A 15949-nucleotide genomic window follows, 5' to 3' on the forward strand; every position below is an offset into this window, starting at 1 on the left:
GGGCACATACGATGAATGAATCCGACATCGATATAGCCCAACGTTGTCCATCCCAGATTCGGACATGCCTCCTCGGTAACGTCGACAATGACATCACCACACACCCGCGGCCCAAGCCACGACTTCGCCACTCGCTCACACGTACCACCCGTGTACTCCTCTCTCGTACATCTCATCCTTCTCCCATCAACAAACAAACAAACAAACATACAAGCATACAAGATGGGCTTCACCTGCCCAGACCTCTTCCTCTGCCTCCTCGCAGTCCTCATCCCACCCATCCCAGTCGGTATCAAAGCTGGGTTCTGTACCGCTGATCGTGAGTCATCCCCATCCCTCCCTTCTCCCCCCTTCAACCCTAACCCTGTGGGCGATAGTGTTGATCAATATTTGTTTGTGCGTATTGGGCGTTATCCCCGGCTTGGTGCATGCGTGGTACATCATCGGAAAGTATCCCGAACATGACCGCCGCCGTGCTGCTCGAGGTTCGCAGCAGCGGTCGCGGTCCGTGAGGGAGGATTTAGAGCGTGCGCAGCGGACGCGTCTGGGACCTGGGTATCAACGTGTACCTCAGAAGGAGCAGCGGAATTATGGAGCGGTTCCGAGGGGGGAGGAAGGTGTGGGTGAGGGATCGAGTGCTGGTGGTGTTGGGGGGCAGGGCGAGGTACCGCCGAGTTATGCGAGTGTTGTGAAGGGGGATAATAAGGTTCAGACGGATGATTGAGCTCCATTGTGAGGGTAAGAGGTGATGAGGGTCTTTGACTGCATTCGTTGGGAAATGCGGCTTTCTTGTATTGTTCATAAAAAACCCTGGTCTGCCTGCCAAAACTGAATCTGAGTATGACAAAACCGTTGCATGCTTGAGCTTCCATAGCTCAGTGGTAGAGCGAGAGATTGCAGATCTCTAGGTCAGGTGTTCGAATCACCTTGGAAGCTTTCTTTTGCGTTTTCTGGCAGCAATGATTTTCAATCAATCCAATCCTGAACCAGCTTTCATTCTCAACTCAATTACGACCTCTTTCCTCTTTCCAACATTTTCTCGTCGTACCGTGCCTGGCCGCGCTTCCAGCACTTCGCCTAAACCGCCTAACGTAGACGCTTCGAAGCTTCACGTCACGTTCCGATCAACCACCGACCGACCAACAAAGCATTCGACAACAATCACAATGACCGGAGAAGGCTGGCTGTTTCTTTTCGCCGTGTTGATCAATGCGGTGAACTTGTTCTTGCAGGTGTTCTTTACGATCATGTAGGTTCAATCCGCTCGTTGCGCCTTCGTGTTTCACGGGGAGACGAGTCTTGGTTACGGTGATGCTGACCCTTGTGCGACGACAGGTACTCCGACCTCGAATGTGATTACATCAACCCCATCGACCTCTGCAACAAACTCAATTGGTGGATCTTCCCGGAAATGGGCATTCACGCCTTCACTACCGTCCTCCTGCTCCTCAACGGTCAATGGATTGCCACGGCCCTCAACTTGCCCCTCCTTGCGTACAACGTCAACAAAGTCGTCAACAACGCTCATTTGTTGGATGCGACTGAGATCTTTAGGACGTTGGGGAAGCATAAGAAGGAGAGCTTTGTGAAGTTGGGATTCCATTTGGTGTTGTTTTTCTTCTACCTTTACAGGTGAGTTGGGGCAGGGGGGTGGTGTATGCGTGGTTTGTCTGGATGTGTCGTACTGACTGTTTGTGTAGCATGATCGTTGCGTTGATCCGTGATGATTAAAGTGCGTCGCACCTGATATGAAGGTTGGAATGTGAGAGAGGCAATGGACGGAGTGTGCTGAGTTGTTAGACAGCGGAGCGGCTCAAGTCTTATTTATGGGGCTGTAGACTCGGCGTCGGGATGCTCGATATGGAGTGTACGATCGAATGGAGAAGAGAAACGTTCGCTTGAAGGGGGTGCTGTGTTGCTGTAATGTCATAATAAAGGGTTTTGCATACAAGAACCCGCATCTGTCGTTTCAACGGAATATGCTTCGTGACGGGGTATCATATCTCAAGAATATGTGAACGCAACGTTCTTTATATCCTCTGCGTTGCCGCGTCAACCTCGTCGTAATCTATAGCACCAATCGTGCTCCCACTACATCAATTGCTCCTTCACCCACTCATCCGTCAAATCATCTCCGTCCCTACACTCCAACACCTTCCCAGTATCACATTTCTCCGCAAACCACACCCTCGCACTGGCATACAACATCGTCATCTCCAAACTACTCGTCCGTGGTGCCCAATACAGCATGCACAACGGCGTACTCTTCCTCCCATCATCAAATTCCAATTCATACGACAACAAAACGAATCGTGGGGTGTTGTCGGGGAGTTCGTCAGCGAGTTCCTCGATGGAGGAGAGAGTCAGGGGACCGTCTTCCGTTGCGGAGTCGGGGATGATATCGTGGTTTGTTTTGGAGATGGAGAAGATTAGGCAGGCTGTGCCCTTTTTGGAGCTGTGCAACGGGTTTAGCTGGGGGGTCATGCGAAGCCTGGCAAACTGTCGTACCCTTTGAGACGGAAGTCCCGGATGGACTTTTGGTTTTCGGTGGAGAGCGCGAATAGACGGGCTTCTGATGCCATTGCGATTGATCTCAATTGGAAGGTTGCTGGTAAGCTTTGGTGTGTTGCGACGTTGGGGTTCAGCCGTACGGCGATGACGTTCGGGACGTGTTGGTCAGATTGATTGTCATGAAGTCATTGCATGCTTGAGCTTCCATAGCTCAGTGGTAGAGCGAGAGATTGCAGATCTCTAGGTCAGGTGTTCGAACCACCTTGGGAGCTTCTCTTTTTGTTCTTTTGCGCTCTGAGTTTCTTGCAGAGCGCGCCCTGGTTCCCTGGTGCACGTGAATTCGAAGACCCTCAAACTCGAGTACGTTTACGGATCAACCTTAAGTCGCTGCAACACTTCCTGGAAGACTGATCGCTTCTAAAGCTTCCAACCTCCGCCTATACTCGAGTCTTCTCAAGCACTCTCGCCCTCTCAAGATTTCTGGTTCACCAAGTGCGACGCCGAGAAGCCAGAGAGAAAGTAATTGCGACGAATAGCAGCACCAAACCATCAAGAAAATGCCTCGCGACCTCGACCCTTCGATTTCAGAACGCAACTTTGTGCTAGATGCACTGCGGCAAGGTCTCCGTGTCGATGGAAGAGTGGTGGATCAAACCAGGGACTTGGAGATTACGTTTGGTGACGAATACGGAAACGTCGACGTAAGAATGGGAAAAACAAGGTGCGCAGATGCGTTCGTTACGAATCTGTTCTTCATGGCTAATCCTTTTACGTACAGAGTTCTCGCGAGAATATCCGCCGACATCGCACAACCATACCCCAACAAACCCTTCGAAGGTTTCTTTGCCATCAACACCTCCCTCTCACCCATGTCATCCCCAGCACACTCCCACTCCTCTTCCGCCGAAGAAACCGAATTCCACATCTCGACACTCATTGAGAAATCCATCCGAAGAAGTCAGGCGCTGGATACCGAATCCCTCTGTATCGTTGCCGGCAAGAAATGCTGGCACGTCCGAGCCGACGTGCACTTCCTCGATGGCGACGGTGGACTCCTCGATGCTGCCTCCATCGCTGTCATGGCAGGTCTCCTACATTTCCGAAGACCAGATTTGAGGATCGAGGGAAGTGAGGTGTATGTCTACCCCCTCTCCGAACGCGTCGGAGTCCCCCTCGTTCTCCTCCACACCCCGATCTGCACAACAATCTCCTACTTCCCGCCCACGCTCGAAACTGACCCCCTCCTCCCTGTCCTCGACGTGACACTCCAGGAAGAACGACTTCGAACATCTGAGCTCACGTTAACCCTTAATACCCAGAATGAGTTGACGATGATACATAAAGCGGGGGGAGCGGTGGTGCCGGCGCATGAGGTGCTCAGGGCGGCGAGGGTTGCGAGTGAGAAGTGTAGGGGGGTTGTGGAGTTGGTTAAGAGACGAATTGTCAAGGACGAGGAAATCAGGAAGCAGGATGGGCGGGGAGGGTATTTTGAGGGTGAGGCGGCTGAGGATAGGAAGGTTAGAGTGCCATGAGTCTGTTAAAGTGGGGACAGATACTACATACACTAAGAGCATAATGAAGCGTTCCCGGCAGAAATTGGGTGTCACTTGTACATATCTATTATAGTCCAACCTATCCTATTTCCCGGCTCTCGCCTTCAGCCCTTCGACCCACCACGGCACCTGCCTCAACCCCCTCAGTATGCCATAATACTCCCTCACGACCAGTAAAGCACCATGATGCCCTTCTTGGAGAGCCCGAATAAACTCCTCCTCAAGTACCGTCGGCCACGCCAGAATCTGGGATAAGCTAGCTCCGGCTCCAGATTGTCTCAGCCATAGCAATTGTCGAATCGCTCCCGTGTAACGCGGGTTCGAGAGGAGTGGCTGGAGCACAGGCGGCATGTTACGCTCCCACTCTCCCATGTCCTCCATCACTCCACCAACCCCATGACCAGCAACACTAGCAATTGCCTCAAATGCCTCCCTCCCCATCAGCCCCCTCTGCCTCAAGACTCCCATAACGCCCCTAACGCTCCTCATCCCCTGAATCCACCCCATCGCTATACCCTCTCCATATGCGTTTGGACTGGTGTTCGAATTCCATCGCGTAAGCGCCACTTCCAAGATCGCGAGTGCGATGGAAGTGAGCATGAGTATAGCCGCGGTAGACGGAGTAGGTGAGATGAGGGTTTGGTGGAAGGTGGTGTAGGCAAAGGTACGATGATGGAGAGTCAGTGCGCTTGGATGCGGTGCTGAATTGCCGGTGTCGAGATGGGCGGACGAGAGGGCTAGGATTGCGTGCATGAGACTGTTTCCCCCATCGGGTGTGGATGACCCGAATGCGAGGTCGGGGATTTGGTGGAGCCAGAGGCCGGATGTGTGTGGGTCTGCGAGGGTATGTGCTGTGCGGGAGATGTAGTTGTGGAGGAGGCGGAGGTGGGAGAGGTAGCCGCCGCCTGGGGTGAGGCTGGGTGTTGGAGAGGCGGTGGCGAGTTGGGAGAGTTGGAGGGGGGATGGGGGGATGCATAGGGCGGTTGGGGATATTGTGAGGTTTGTTGGGGTGGTGAAGTAAAGATTGAAGATGGCTGATGACGGTCCTGGTGGTGATAGATTGGTGAAGTTGCTATGTGCGGGTTCAGTGGGTATCGCAGTGTTCACGAAACCGTTCGTCGTAGCCGCTCCAAAGATAGAAGTCGTATTCACCACTGGGTGTAATATTCCATCCGTGGAACCAATTCCCATAGCGGCGTTCTGCAATCGTTTCGACGCACTATCGATCGTTGCAGAAGTCCAGCGTGCCAGTGCTGCTGTTCCCGTACTCGTGCTGGGCGACACAGTCAAAGCAACAGATCGAGATCCTTCAACCGCACGTCTCTTCCTGATCGGTCCATCATCATGACTAACCGTAGCCGATGCTCTGCGGGCAGGTGCCTTCACCACGCCCTCGGAGCCTCCACCAAAACCAAGTACCAAGACCTCCTTCCTCTCATCTCCTCTATCCTCTCCTTCTCCTTCTTCACGCTCGTCTTCACCCTTCCGCATCGTACTCTCGATGTCACACTCCTCTTGCGATCCATGCCTCACGCAATTCGCACAATGCGGTTGTACCTCATCGCACTTGATACGACGTGCTTTGCAAATCGAGCACCCTGTTCGCGATTTCGTGTGGGATTTCCGCTTGAGCTTGGGACGTTTTGAGGCGTGTTGGTTGTCGTAGTCGCCGTCGGATTCAAGCATTGGGATGATCACCCACGGAGGAAGCTTTGTGTATTAGCTGGAGAGCAGCTGAGTGGAAGGGTCATCGGACCGTGGATGACATGGATCTTGAACGTAAGGGTTGACGAGCTGGTGGAGGGGTCCTCCGATGCAACTTCCTGCGCGTACCCGCTCACCGAGATTCCGGGAATACGAGGTCAATACGAAGGGTGGGAGATCACAAAGGCGGTTACAGCGGAGCTTCGGAAAAGGGATCATAAGAGAGACGTATCGCGGTCTAACGTCTCATCCGTTCTTTTCCAGCTCGCCAGAAGCTTGTAAGCACGCCTCGAGCTCCACCGAGCACTCGTTTCCGCGGACCAGCGACCTCCGGCTATGTAAGACCCCACAATCAACCCCCCGCACCCGCTACGTCAAATATGTAGCCTTCGTCGGCGACGTCTTCGACAATTGCAATCCCAAGTGCGACTACACTGTCATGGCTACTCAGAAGATCGGAATTGCCATCCTTGGCGCAGGCATCTTTGCCCGCGAACGTATGATTCATGATCTTATCCCTTTCCAACGCTGACACTGGGCTATACAGAGCACCTCCCCGCGATCCAAGCATGCTCTTCTCTTGAATTGAAGGCGATCTACTCCCGCTCTCAAAAGTCCGCTTCTGCACTGGCCTCCATCGCTTCCTCATCCTCCTCGTCCACCATCGATGTTTACAGCGACGACTCTTCTGCTGCTCACAACCTCGACGCACTCCTCTCTCGCTCCGACATCCAAGCTGTGATCATCGCTCTGCCAATTACCTCCCAACCCGCAATCGTCAAACGCGCCCTCTCCGCCGGTAAGCATGTCCTTTCCGAAAAACCCATCGCACCTACCGTCGATGCGGCCCGTGAGCTGTTGGCACACTACGACTCCCTTCCAACCTCTTCTCGTGGTCTCTGGAGCATCGCGGAGAACTTCCGGTTCGAGCCGCATCTTGTGCGTGCGTCGGAGTTGGTTCAATCATCCGTCGGTCCCATTACCTCGTTTAGTTTGACAATGCTCACATCCGTTGAGCAAGACAATAAATGGCTCAACACCTCTTGGCGTGCGGAGCCTACGCATCCGGGTGGGTTCGTCCTCGATGGCGGAGTTCATAGCGCCGCTGGCCTCCGCCTTATCTTGGGAAAGGAGATTGAGAAGGTTAATTCGCGGACGAGGATCGTGAGGGAATATCTAGGAGGTGTGGATACCGTTCATGCTGTTTGTACGACGAGCGATGGTGTCGATGGAGCGTTCACGATGTCCTTTGCTAGCGCGTATGAGAGGAACGAAATCCTTGTCGTGGGAGAGAAGGGATCAGTTCTGGTTGATGGCAAAATCGTAACACTCCTCTCCCCATCGGGCGAGATCGTCACCCGCGACTCGTACGAATCCGAACCCGCACCTGGCGAGAAGAAGATCGGTTCAGAGCCCGGTGTGGAGGCCGTTGGTGCCGAAGTGAAGGAGTTTGCGGAGGCGATTTTGAGGGCAAGCGTCGATGAGGAGAGGAGTGGGGTTAGGACTGCGGTGAGGGATTTGGCGTTGATTGAGGGGTTGTTGAGGAGTGGGGAGAAGGGAGGAGAGGTTGTTGTGTTGGACAATGAGGTGTAGGGGTGTGGACGTGGCTGACTATATGGATACCTGAATTTCCCTAAATACAAGAATCTCATTTTCTGAGTTGTCTGGCGTGGGAGTGCGAGAACGAACCTCGAGGACCTTCAATCCATTGATCGTCAATACATAGAGGCATGTAGATAAGTAGTACTCATTCACTTAAACGAACTCAACAAGACAACACAAACATGCAACGTCTTCAAGTGTTGCTGGAGCAGGGGTCAACCGTGCATTCGGACCGCTTGCGGCCCCGCGATTCGACCCTGAACTCAATCGCAGCCAACAACACCCAACTGTTGCAGTTGGACTCGCAACCATAATCACCCACTTGAAATTGCTCTATCTAGCTGTTCTGCTCTTTAAGCTCTAGCTCTGCTGTTTCCGTGTTGCATCCAGAAAAAGCTATGGAAGACCTTGACATTGACTTTGGCTCACTGGACTTTGAATCACCCAAGACGTAAGGGGTGTATACTTAGGTTTGTGCACGGCGAAACTGACACCATAATACAGCACCCGTCGCGAGCTCACGAGTACAGCTGTTCGAAAACCTACGACGAACGGCGGTTATGCTGCCCGACGTGCTCGACGGTCGACTGTGGGAATGAATGCTACTACCCATACAGCCCCTGGAAACACTGACTGCGGGCCATATACACAGCATTCATCGGCCCTTATATCGAGTGGGACTGGTCTGACGTCTGTTAGTCGGAGGAAAACGAGCACGGTGACGCATGGTCGACGAAGAAGGTACGGAGCTGAGAGGACGATGACTGTGGATGAGTTCCTGAAAGAGGTTGCGCCGGTGACGAGGGCGTTGAGGGTGAGGAAGGCACCGGTGAAGAAGGCTCAGCCGTTGTTCTTTGACTCGGAGGAGTCGGAGGAAGCGAGTGAAGGGGAAGAAGAGGATGAGGAGGAACATACAACCTTTAGCACGACTACCTCAAAGAAACTCAGTTCTCGTGGGAAACAAGCCCAACAGAAGGTCGAAACACGAACAACTAGGAATGAACGTACACGTGTGCCTATGGCATTGAGGATGAAAACTGCGCAGCCAGGGTGTGAAAGTGCAATGTTGGCACGGAAAATGTCACAGCTGAGGCGTGGAAAGGTATTCGCCTTCCACACCACCATTCTCTCTTATGGTGCTGACAAAGTTGAGTACAGCGATTGAAGGCGGCTACTATATACTTGTCACTCACAGAGGACTTCGCGCCGATCTCTCCAAAACCAACAACACCGCCTGTCGCGGATGCTGATATCTCAGCCACATCCAATGATGCAGACTCTCGCAAGCAAAAGTCCAAAACTAAAGGTAAAACCAAGAAGAAAGGTCCGACGAAAACCAAACGCCGTGCGAAACCCCTCGACACTACATCACTCGCCAACATCGACGACCTACTCCGACCATCTACCCCCATTCAGATTGAAGAAGACCTCACAACGGACCCAATTCTCAACGCACTACCAGTCGAAGAGGTTATCCCCTGCAATGGTGTTGTTACTCCCGCATCGACGGTGGAAAAGAAGCGTATGCTGCCTCTCTCATCGATGCATCTTGCCTTCGCAACGATGAAACCAAAACCTCAAGCCCCACCTACGGTCACCAAAAAGGCAGGGCATGGTTTCACGGCCTGGGGTGGAGTGAGCAGACTCGGTTCAGGGTTCGTCGGGTGTCCAAGCCCTCCGCCTCGAGAGAAGGAGCGTGGAGGAGGACTAGAGTTGGTGAGTTCAGATGTTGCAATGGAGATACGCAGAGGTGGGGGCCGTACGGAAAGGAGGGACACGTTCTTCACCACCGAATCTCCGCCGGTCGCTGTGGAGTTAGAGGAAGGGATCGTCTACTCCCCCGCGCCGAGTCCAATTCCTGCACCTGTGCCCGAGACTCGGGAGGCAAGTCCACAAACCTCAGGGACACCAGTCTTCCAAGTGCACCGGGGCGCAGGGCGGTTTCGTGTTCAAGAGGAGAGCGACGAGCCATCTGCTACGAGAAAGATGTTCGATGCGATTGAGTGTCCTGCGCCGACATTTGGTAGTTTGCCGACGCCTGTGGGACGAGTGGACGAGATCGGAGGAAGAGGCAAGGAAGGTGAGGAAGAACAGGATCTTGAGACGGTATTTAAGACGTTGAGAGTGCCAGCCAGACCTGCGAGTGATGAAGACATGGGCGAGGAGACATGTGACGCAGACGATGAGGGTGAGGATATGGAAGAGGAGGAGCACGCAAGGAAACCTGCCCCTCTCACCATGGGCAGGCTCAGCTCCGTCGCAATTGGTCTACCGGTTCGATTATCATCCAAGAAGAGGTTGAATACGGAAGTCAGTTATGTCGCCGAGTCAGAGATGGATGTAGAGGAAGTGATGGAGGATGCTGAGGTGGTTGGGGAATCTTGTCTGATCGGAGGAGAGGAAGATGAGTCCTTGGCGTTTAAGATGCCGGCTAGGAGGACAAGATTGGCGAGGCGGGCGTCAATGGCCATATCCCGTACCGTGTCACAATACCAGACCATGTCGTCCAGTGATACCTTACAGCGCCTCGTTACTCGTGCGGCAAGTCCAGTGCCGGGGTTGAGGTTCCTTCCGCCCACACATACGGGTGGGAGAAAGACGTCCAATGTTAGTACATCGCTGGGCTTCGTGCGTGCAACGGAAGTGCTGGATACTGACGTGCAGGAGGAGAATGTCGTAGGGGGGACGTCAGATCCCATTGTTTCGTCTGATGGTGCAGTGGTAGGGGGGGTGAGGAGGAGTGTGGTCGAGAGTGATCCTATCTCGTCGACGTCAGGGGACAATGTGGAGATTAACGGCACTGATGCGATTGAGACATCTTCGCCAGCTGCTCCCATTTCCCTCTGTGCCACCGCCGTGGGTCGCAGGAAGACATCCATCGCACAACCGGATACGGGTACGAAGAGACGCATCATCCTCGACGATATCGACACCTCTTCCTCGCCTATTAAGAAACCTAACCTTTTTGTGAGTCGTGACTCTGTGGCTGCTGTGATATCTGATCCGATCTTCGTGAGGCCGGGACCGCCGAAGAGGTTGGGTATTGGTAGGATGAGGAGTTTGTCTGTTATGAGGACGATGAGTGAAGGGGGTGGGGTGAGGAGGGCTGTGACGGGCGTGAGTGGTCTGAATGGTACCGGTGCGAGTGGGGTCGGGGAGATAGGACCTCCAATATTGTCAGTGGGAATGGTAAGGAGGCAGAGCGCTTCGATGATTCGTCCGGTTGATGATTTCATCATGGAAGGGGCGGAGAGAGAGGACAGGGATGATCCGATCGACAGCTCCGGTCCGGGTTCTTCGATGGTATGTTTGTCGTCGCCGGTGAGGATGCTCGAGGCACCTGTCCCATCTCTCGCAACGACAACGATGACTACGCCTACGAGAAAGACGCTTGGCATTAGGAGGCAGTCTACGACGGGATTCCGGCCCGTGCCGTACTTCAAGTCGGTGGATCAGCCGACACCACGCTCCCAAGTACAGGAGAGAAATAGTGTGTGCAGGACCATGACGCAGGTATCACCATTGAGTTCGGGTGGATTGAGACCTGGATTGGCGAGGACTAGTACGAGCGTGCAGAGGCCGAGAGCTAGGACGTTGTCAGTGAGTGTCAGAGGGAAGCTTACGGAACTGGAAGTTATTACGACCGACAAGGAGAGCGTCACAGGAAAGGAGAGCAGCTTCCGCGAAGTCAGTGCAGCATGGTAAACCTTAATGTTAATTGACTTTTATATACGACATGATGCGCATGGAACTTCCAGTCCTTATCATGCGCCGCACTTTATTGAGGTACGTAAGGGTCGCAGGGTGCATGTGAAAAGGCGTCATGATCAGAAAGTGACGTAAATGCAAGGAAGACCAAGGTTTGTGCGATTCCCCATCCACTGATAAAAACCCGCTCCCCTCCCACTTTTCAGTTGAGACCCAACACAACACAACACAACAACTACTACAACAATGTCAAACAACCCATTCACCAATCGTCACTCTGCCCTCGAGGCTCAATTGGCCGAGGCGGAGAGGGATGCCTACGCCGCCGAGTCCGCCATCCTCGCCTCCTCTTCCGGGTTGCCTCAATCCACCGCCGCATACACCTCCACCGAACCCACCTTCCCTCCCTCAGGCGGTGCAGGCCCCGCTGTCGTTCCCTCCGGCTACGGCGTCCACACGGATGCTCCCCGTCTCGACGTCGATTTGCCGACCCCGAGCTTGGACACGGGTGTTAGGGCTCCCAAGGATTATGCCGACGTGAACGTCCATGCGCAGGAGGCTACGTACGATATCGAAGACCGTCTCGGTTCTGCGAATCAGCATGCTTTCCAAGCGAAGGAGGAGGCAAAGGCTGCGACCTACGAGGCTGGTGCTGCGGCAAAGGAGCAGGCTGGAGCTGCGTATGAGACTGGTGCGCAGAAGGCTTATGAGACGAAGGAGGCTGCGAAGGAGAGTGCTGCGGGTGCGTACGATGCTACCGCCCAGAAGGCTCAGGTTGCGAAGGAGAGTGCTGGCGCTGCGTATGACCAGACCGCCCAGAAGGCGTACGAGACGAAGGAGGCTGCGAAGGATACTGCTGCCTCGACTTACAACGCCGCTGCCGATACCGCTTACAACGCAAAGGAGGCTACGAAGGATACCGCTGCGTCTGCATACCAGACCACTGCCGATGCCGCATACAACACCAAGGAAGCGGCCAAGGATACCGCTGGTGCAGCATACGACAAGACCGCCGAGACGGCCCAGGCGGCCAAGGATACCGCTGCGGGCGCATACGACGCTACTGCGCAAAAGGCATACGAGACGAAAGAGGCTGCGAAAGACACCGCTGCCTCGACGTATAATGCCGCTGCGGACACTGCTGCTGTTGCCGCGAACAAGACGGCCGAGGGGGCTGCTGTCGCTCGTGATGTGACGGCTAGGACTGCGGGCGCGGCGTACGGTGCTGTTGCGGGGACTGCGCAGGCTGCTGGGGAGGTTGTTGGTGATGCTGCTGCGGCAACTAGGGATACCGCCGTCGCGGCTGGTCAGAAGACTGCGGAGGTTGCTGGACAAGCCGCCGGGACGGTTGTTGGTGGTGCGCAGGCTGTTGCGGGGAAGACTGCTGAGGTCGCGAGTGAGGTCGGGAATAAGACTGCGCAGGTCGCTGGACAAGCTGCGGGGACGGTGGTTGGTGGTGCACAGGCTGTTGCGGAACAAGCTGCCGGTGCTGCAGAGGCAACGAAGGACGCTACCGTCGAAGGCGCCCACACACTCCTCGAGCGCGCAAAGGAGACGCTCTCGCACATCGATGTTGGCGCGTTACCCTCTGAGGCACTCAATGCGGTCGCGTCCGGCGTCGGACTCGTTGCTGGCACACTCTTCGGCGTCGGCTCCATCGCTGCTGAGAAGGTCAGTGAGGTGACGGAGGAAGCGAGGAGGAAGGCTGCGGAGGTGGCGGAGCAGGAACGTCGACAAGCTGCGAAGGAACGTGAGGAAGCCGAAGCACTCGAGGCTCAAGCGCACGCAAAGTTGGAGGCGGCGAAGGCGAAGGAGAGTGCTGCGAGTGCTGTCGTCGACGCAACTGGTGGGGTTGCGCCGAAGGGAAAGGGTACCGGTCTTGGGTTGCAGGAGGAAGCGAACACGGGCGCGGTGAAGGTTGAGCAGGTTGAGGGGTTGGGCCAGACGGTTCCGGGGGGTACGGTGCCCGGTGCGATTCCGGTTGCGGATGTGGAGGAGGGGGGGGTTAGGGGTTTGAGGGCCGAGAATGTTGTGTAAGTAGAATTGTTACGTGTATGATTATGTTTATGAGGCAAGGGTTGCGGCATCTATAAAGGAATGTGTTTTTTTGACTTGCAATTGAACAATCACTTTTGTAAAAGTATCGATGCACGCTGACGCACACTCTGCGAAAGTGGGCAGCGCACGGCGGTTATACTCCATGTGAAGCGATCTTGCAATTGCCAGCGATACAATGGGTCGACGAGGTGATCCACAGGATGGTCTCTCAATGTAACCCTCCAGCGTACTGCCTCCTGCCCGCTCATACTAACCACCCACCACAGACCCCTCCACACACCCCGCTCCCACTCCCACTCCTACGACCACGATCCACCACCGCCGCGACAACCCTCCTCCCGCGAAGAAGAAGAAGACCTCCAAGAACTCCGCCGCTACGAAGACTTCACAACAGTCGACTGGGTCCAAGACGCCCACCGCTCACAAACCCGCAAGAGAATGAAGAGGGAGGAGGCCGAAAGACGAGGCGAACGAATCAGCACCTGGCGCGAACGCCTAGAACAAATCTACGATGACGGACAAGCGTGGATTGTAGTCTCCCTCGTCGCGACGCTGATTGGGATTAATGCCGCACTACAATCTATCGTTACGGAATGGCTTTCGGATTTGAGGGGGGGGTATTGTGCGTCTGGGTGGTATCTCAATCGCAAGTTTTGTTGTTGGGAGGCTGAGGCACATTGTCCGGAGTGGAGGCCATACAGTACGGGGATTGGGGCGTATCCGATCTTTGTGTGTTTTGCGGCGGGGTTCGGGTGGGTGAGCGCCTATCTCGTCCGAGAGTTCGCGCCATACGCTGCTGGCTCTGGAATCAGTGAGATCAAGTGTATCCTCGCCGGCTTCATCATGAAGAATTTCCTCGGTGCTTGGACGCTGTTGATTAAATCTTGTTGTTTACCACTTGCCATTGCTAGTGGGTTACAGGTTGGGAAGGAAGGGCCGGCGGTTCATGTTGCGGTGTGTACGGGGAGTGTCGTGACACGCTTTTTCTCGAAATATCGCGGGGATGCGGGGAAGATGAGGGAGATATTCACGGCGTGCTCCGCCGCTGGAGTCGCTGTTGCGTTTGGCGCCCCCATCGGCGGCGTCCTTTTCGCATTCGAGGAGATGAGTGCGGGAGGGGCTGGCTTTCCGCTCAAAACACTCTACCGTACGTTTTTTTGTGCGTTGATTAGTGTTACGGTACTCAGTGCCCTCAACCCCTTCCGCACCGGCCAACTCGTTCTCTTCCAAGTCACCTACGACCGCGACTGGCATTTTTTCGAGATCGTCAATTTCCTGTTCCTCGGCGTCGCGGGCGGACTCTATGGTGCGTTCGTGATGAAGTGGAATATTCGCTATGTCGCCTTTCGGAAACGATATCTTGCGCGTTGGGGCGTGCCGGAGGTCGTGGGGTTAGCTGTTGCAACGGGGGTTGTGGGGTGGTGGAATTTGTGGGTGAGGATGGATATGACGAAGGGGATGGAGATGTTGTTTCGGGAGTGTGCGCAACTTGAAAGTTGGGAGGATGGAGCTGGGTTGTGTGAGTATGGGAGTAGGTGGAGGGTTAGTGCGTCGTTACTCATCGCTACGGTCATGAGAATCTTTTTCGTGATCATCTCCTACGGCGCGAAGATTCCCGCGGGGATCTTCGTCCCCTCCATGGCCGTCGGAGCCACATTCGGCCGCCTCGTCGGGATCGTGGCGAATGCGATTCAACAGACGTTCCCCACCTGGAGTGTGTTCGGGGTTTGTTCGCCCGATGTACCGTGTATCACCCCCGGGACGTACGCATTCCTCGGCGCAGCGGCGGCTCTGAGTGGGATTATGCATATCTCTGTCTCGGTTGTGGTTATTATGTTCGAACTCACCGGAGCGCTCAACTATGTCCTTCCATGCATGATTGTCGTTGGCGCAACCAAAGGCGTGTCGGAGTACCTCGGTAAAGGCGGGATCGCGGATAGGATGATTGCGGTAAACGGGTATCCATTCCTCGACTCGAAGGAGGAGAGGAATTTTGGGGGGGTGAGGGTTGGGGGCGTGATGCAGAAGGCACGGGGGTTGAGGGTCGTTACGGTTAGGGGGATGAGGGTTGGGGATGTGGAGGGGTTGTTGCGCGAGACGGAGTTTAGGGGGTTCCCGGTTGTTGGGTGTGTGAGAGACATGGTGCTTGTTGGGTGGATTGGGAGGAGGGAGATTAGGTATGGGCTTGAGAGGGCGGGTGTGGGTGAGGGTGTTGGGGGCAGGGATGATAGGGATGTTGAGTGTGTGTTTGGAGGGATGACTGAGGAGGGGATGGAAGGTACGCCCGACCTCTCCGCCCCCGCTCCAACGTACGACACCGACCCCAACGTCATCGATTTCACCCGCTACGTCGATCCCACCCCACTAACAGTCCACCCCGCGCTTCCCCTCGAAACCTGCTCTTCCCTCTTCCAATCCCTCGGCCCACGCGTCATCCTCGTCGAACACTACGGTAAACTCCGAGGCCTGGTAACGGTGAAGGATTTGTTAAAGTTCACGGCTATGCTCGAAAATCGAGAACATCCACGGGATTATGAGGGGGAGGAGGAGGAGCAGAGGCGGGCCTGGGACTTTTTGGGTAGGGTTGGGAGGAGGGTTAGGGGTGTTAGTGGGGATTTGAGGGGGAGGTTGGGAGTGGGGGGATTTGGGTTTGGGTTGGGTGGGGGGAGTCCTGGGAGGAGGGCGGAGGCGGCGGAGGCGGCGGAGGAGTTTGTGCTTGAGGAGGAGGAGAGTGAGAGTGAAGATGATGAACGAGGATTGGGGACGCATGATGGGAATGGGAATAGGTCGAGCGGGGAACGTTAACGTTAGGA

At 55.0% G+C, this 15949-nt stretch overlaps 10 protein-coding genes and 2 non-coding genes across 12 annotated transcripts in view; 9 read left to right on the plus strand and 3 right to left on the minus strand.

The window, feature by feature from the left end:
- The window catches only part of SAICODRAFT_35949 (mitochondrial carrier), a gene marked incomplete at both ends in the record, with an annotated part of 1192 nt that extends 1164 nt beyond the window's left edge, over window positions 1-28 (minus strand). The window contains one exon of the mRNA XM_019168459.1: window positions 11-28. Within this exon, the coding sequence (XP_019023316.1) occupies window positions 11-28 (18 nt within the window). The remainder of the gene's footprint in view (window positions 1-10) is intronic.
- Window positions 29-231: 203 nt separating this feature from the next.
- On the plus strand, window positions 232-457 carry SAICODRAFT_50651 (cation transport-related protein; the record flags this gene model as incomplete). The annotated part of the gene is made up of 2 exons (XM_019169009.1): window positions 232-319; window positions 378-457. Coding segments are annotated over 2 exons (168 nt in total), but the record flags the coding sequence as incomplete, so codon positions are not given.
- A 407-nt stretch (window positions 458-864) lies between these two features.
- On the plus strand, window positions 865-936 carry SAICODRAFT_t108. The gene has a single exon. It is a non-coding gene; the product is annotated as a tRNA-Cys (tRNA).
- Window positions 937-1166: 230 nt separating this feature from the next.
- SAICODRAFT_8416 (cornichon) lies at window positions 1167-1731 on the plus strand (the record flags this gene model as incomplete). Its single annotated transcript, XM_019171348.1, has 3 exons — window positions 1167-1249; window positions 1336-1632; window positions 1701-1731. The coding sequence occupies 3 exons, from the start codon at window positions 1167-1169 to the stop codon at window positions 1729-1731; spliced, it is 411 nt and encodes a 136-aa protein (XP_019023318.1).
- Window positions 1732-2091: 360 nt separating this feature from the next.
- SAICODRAFT_26256 (uncharacterized protein) lies at window positions 2092-2582 on the minus strand (the record flags this gene model as incomplete). The annotated part of the gene is made up of 2 exons (XM_019166923.1): window positions 2092-2455; window positions 2509-2582. 2 exons carry the CDS (start codon window positions 2580-2582, stop codon window positions 2092-2094), a joined length of 438 nt encoding a protein of 145 aa, XP_019023319.1.
- A 129-nt stretch (window positions 2583-2711) lies between these two features.
- Window positions 2712-2783, plus strand: SAICODRAFT_t109. Its single transcript has one exon. It is a non-coding gene; the product is annotated as a tRNA-Cys (tRNA).
- A 285-nt stretch (window positions 2784-3068) lies between these two features.
- Window positions 3069-3734, plus strand: SAICODRAFT_48734 (YDR280Wp-like protein; the record flags this gene model as incomplete). The annotated part of the gene is made up of 2 exons (XM_019168938.1): window positions 3069-3232; window positions 3290-3734. Coding segments are annotated over 2 exons (609 nt in total), but the record flags the coding sequence as incomplete, so codon positions are not given.
- Window positions 3735-4148: 414 nt separating this feature from the next.
- On the minus strand, window positions 4149-5750 carry SAICODRAFT_26258 (uncharacterized protein; the record flags this gene model as incomplete). Its single annotated transcript, XM_019166924.1, has 1 exon — window positions 4149-5750. One exon carries the CDS (start codon window positions 5748-5750, stop codon window positions 4149-4151), a length of 1602 nt encoding a protein of 533 aa, XP_019023321.1.
- Window positions 5751-6207: 457 nt separating this feature from the next.
- On the plus strand, window positions 6208-7361 carry SAICODRAFT_58732 (NAD(P)-binding protein; the record flags this gene model as incomplete). Its single annotated transcript, XM_019169626.1, has 2 exons — window positions 6208-6265; window positions 6316-7361. 2 exons carry the CDS (start codon window positions 6208-6210, stop codon window positions 7359-7361), a joined length of 1104 nt encoding a protein of 367 aa, XP_019023322.1.
- Window positions 7362-7755: 394 nt separating this feature from the next.
- On the plus strand, window positions 7756-11115 carry SAICODRAFT_20157 (uncharacterized protein). The gene is made up of 2 exons (XM_019166218.1): window positions 7756-8472; window positions 8529-11115. Exons 1-2 carry the CDS (start codon window positions 7966-7968, stop codon window positions 11073-11075), a joined length of 3054 nt encoding a protein of 1017 aa, XP_019023323.1. The 5' UTR covers window positions 7756-7965; the 3' UTR covers window positions 11076-11115.
- A 100-nt stretch (window positions 11116-11215) lies between these two features.
- On the plus strand, window positions 11216-13274 carry SAICODRAFT_138287 (uncharacterized protein). Its single transcript, XM_019165474.1, has one exon. It carries the CDS (start codon window positions 11325-11327, stop codon window positions 13113-13115), a length of 1791 nt encoding a protein of 596 aa, XP_019023324.1. The 5' UTR covers window positions 11216-11324; the 3' UTR covers window positions 13116-13274.
- On the plus strand, window positions 13262-15941 carry SAICODRAFT_94351 (uncharacterized protein; the record flags this gene model as incomplete). Its single annotated transcript, XM_019171934.1, has 2 exons — window positions 13262-13349; window positions 13403-15941. The coding sequence occupies exons 1-2, from the start codon at window positions 13312-13314 to the stop codon at window positions 15939-15941; spliced, it is 2577 nt and encodes an 858-aa protein (XP_019023325.1). The 5' UTR covers window positions 13262-13311.
- Between the last annotated feature and the right edge of the window lie 8 nt (window positions 15942-15949).

The sequence above is a fragment of the Saitoella complicata genome, assembly GCF_001661265.1.
Source record: "Saitoella complicata NRRL Y-17804 unplaced genomic scaffold SAICOscaffold_16, whole genome shotgun sequence".
NCBI lineage: Eukaryota > Fungi > Ascomycota > Saitoellomycetes > Saitoellales > Saitoellaceae > Saitoella > Saitoella complicata.

Excerpts from the sequence above, each read along its gene's own strand:
- SAICODRAFT_20157 (XM_019166218.1), top strand. The coding sequence starts at position 7,966 with ATGAATGCTACTACCCATACAGCCCCTGGAAACACTGACTGCGGGCCA. Across the intron at positions 8,473-8,528 it reads CACAGCTGAGGCGTGGAAAG|CGATTGAAGGCGGCTACTAT; the intron begins GTATTCGCCTTC and ends AGTTGAGTACAG.
- SAICODRAFT_138287 (XM_019165474.1), top strand. The coding sequence starts at position 11,325 with ATGTCAAACAACCCATTCACCAATCGTCACTCTGCCCTCGAGGCTCAA.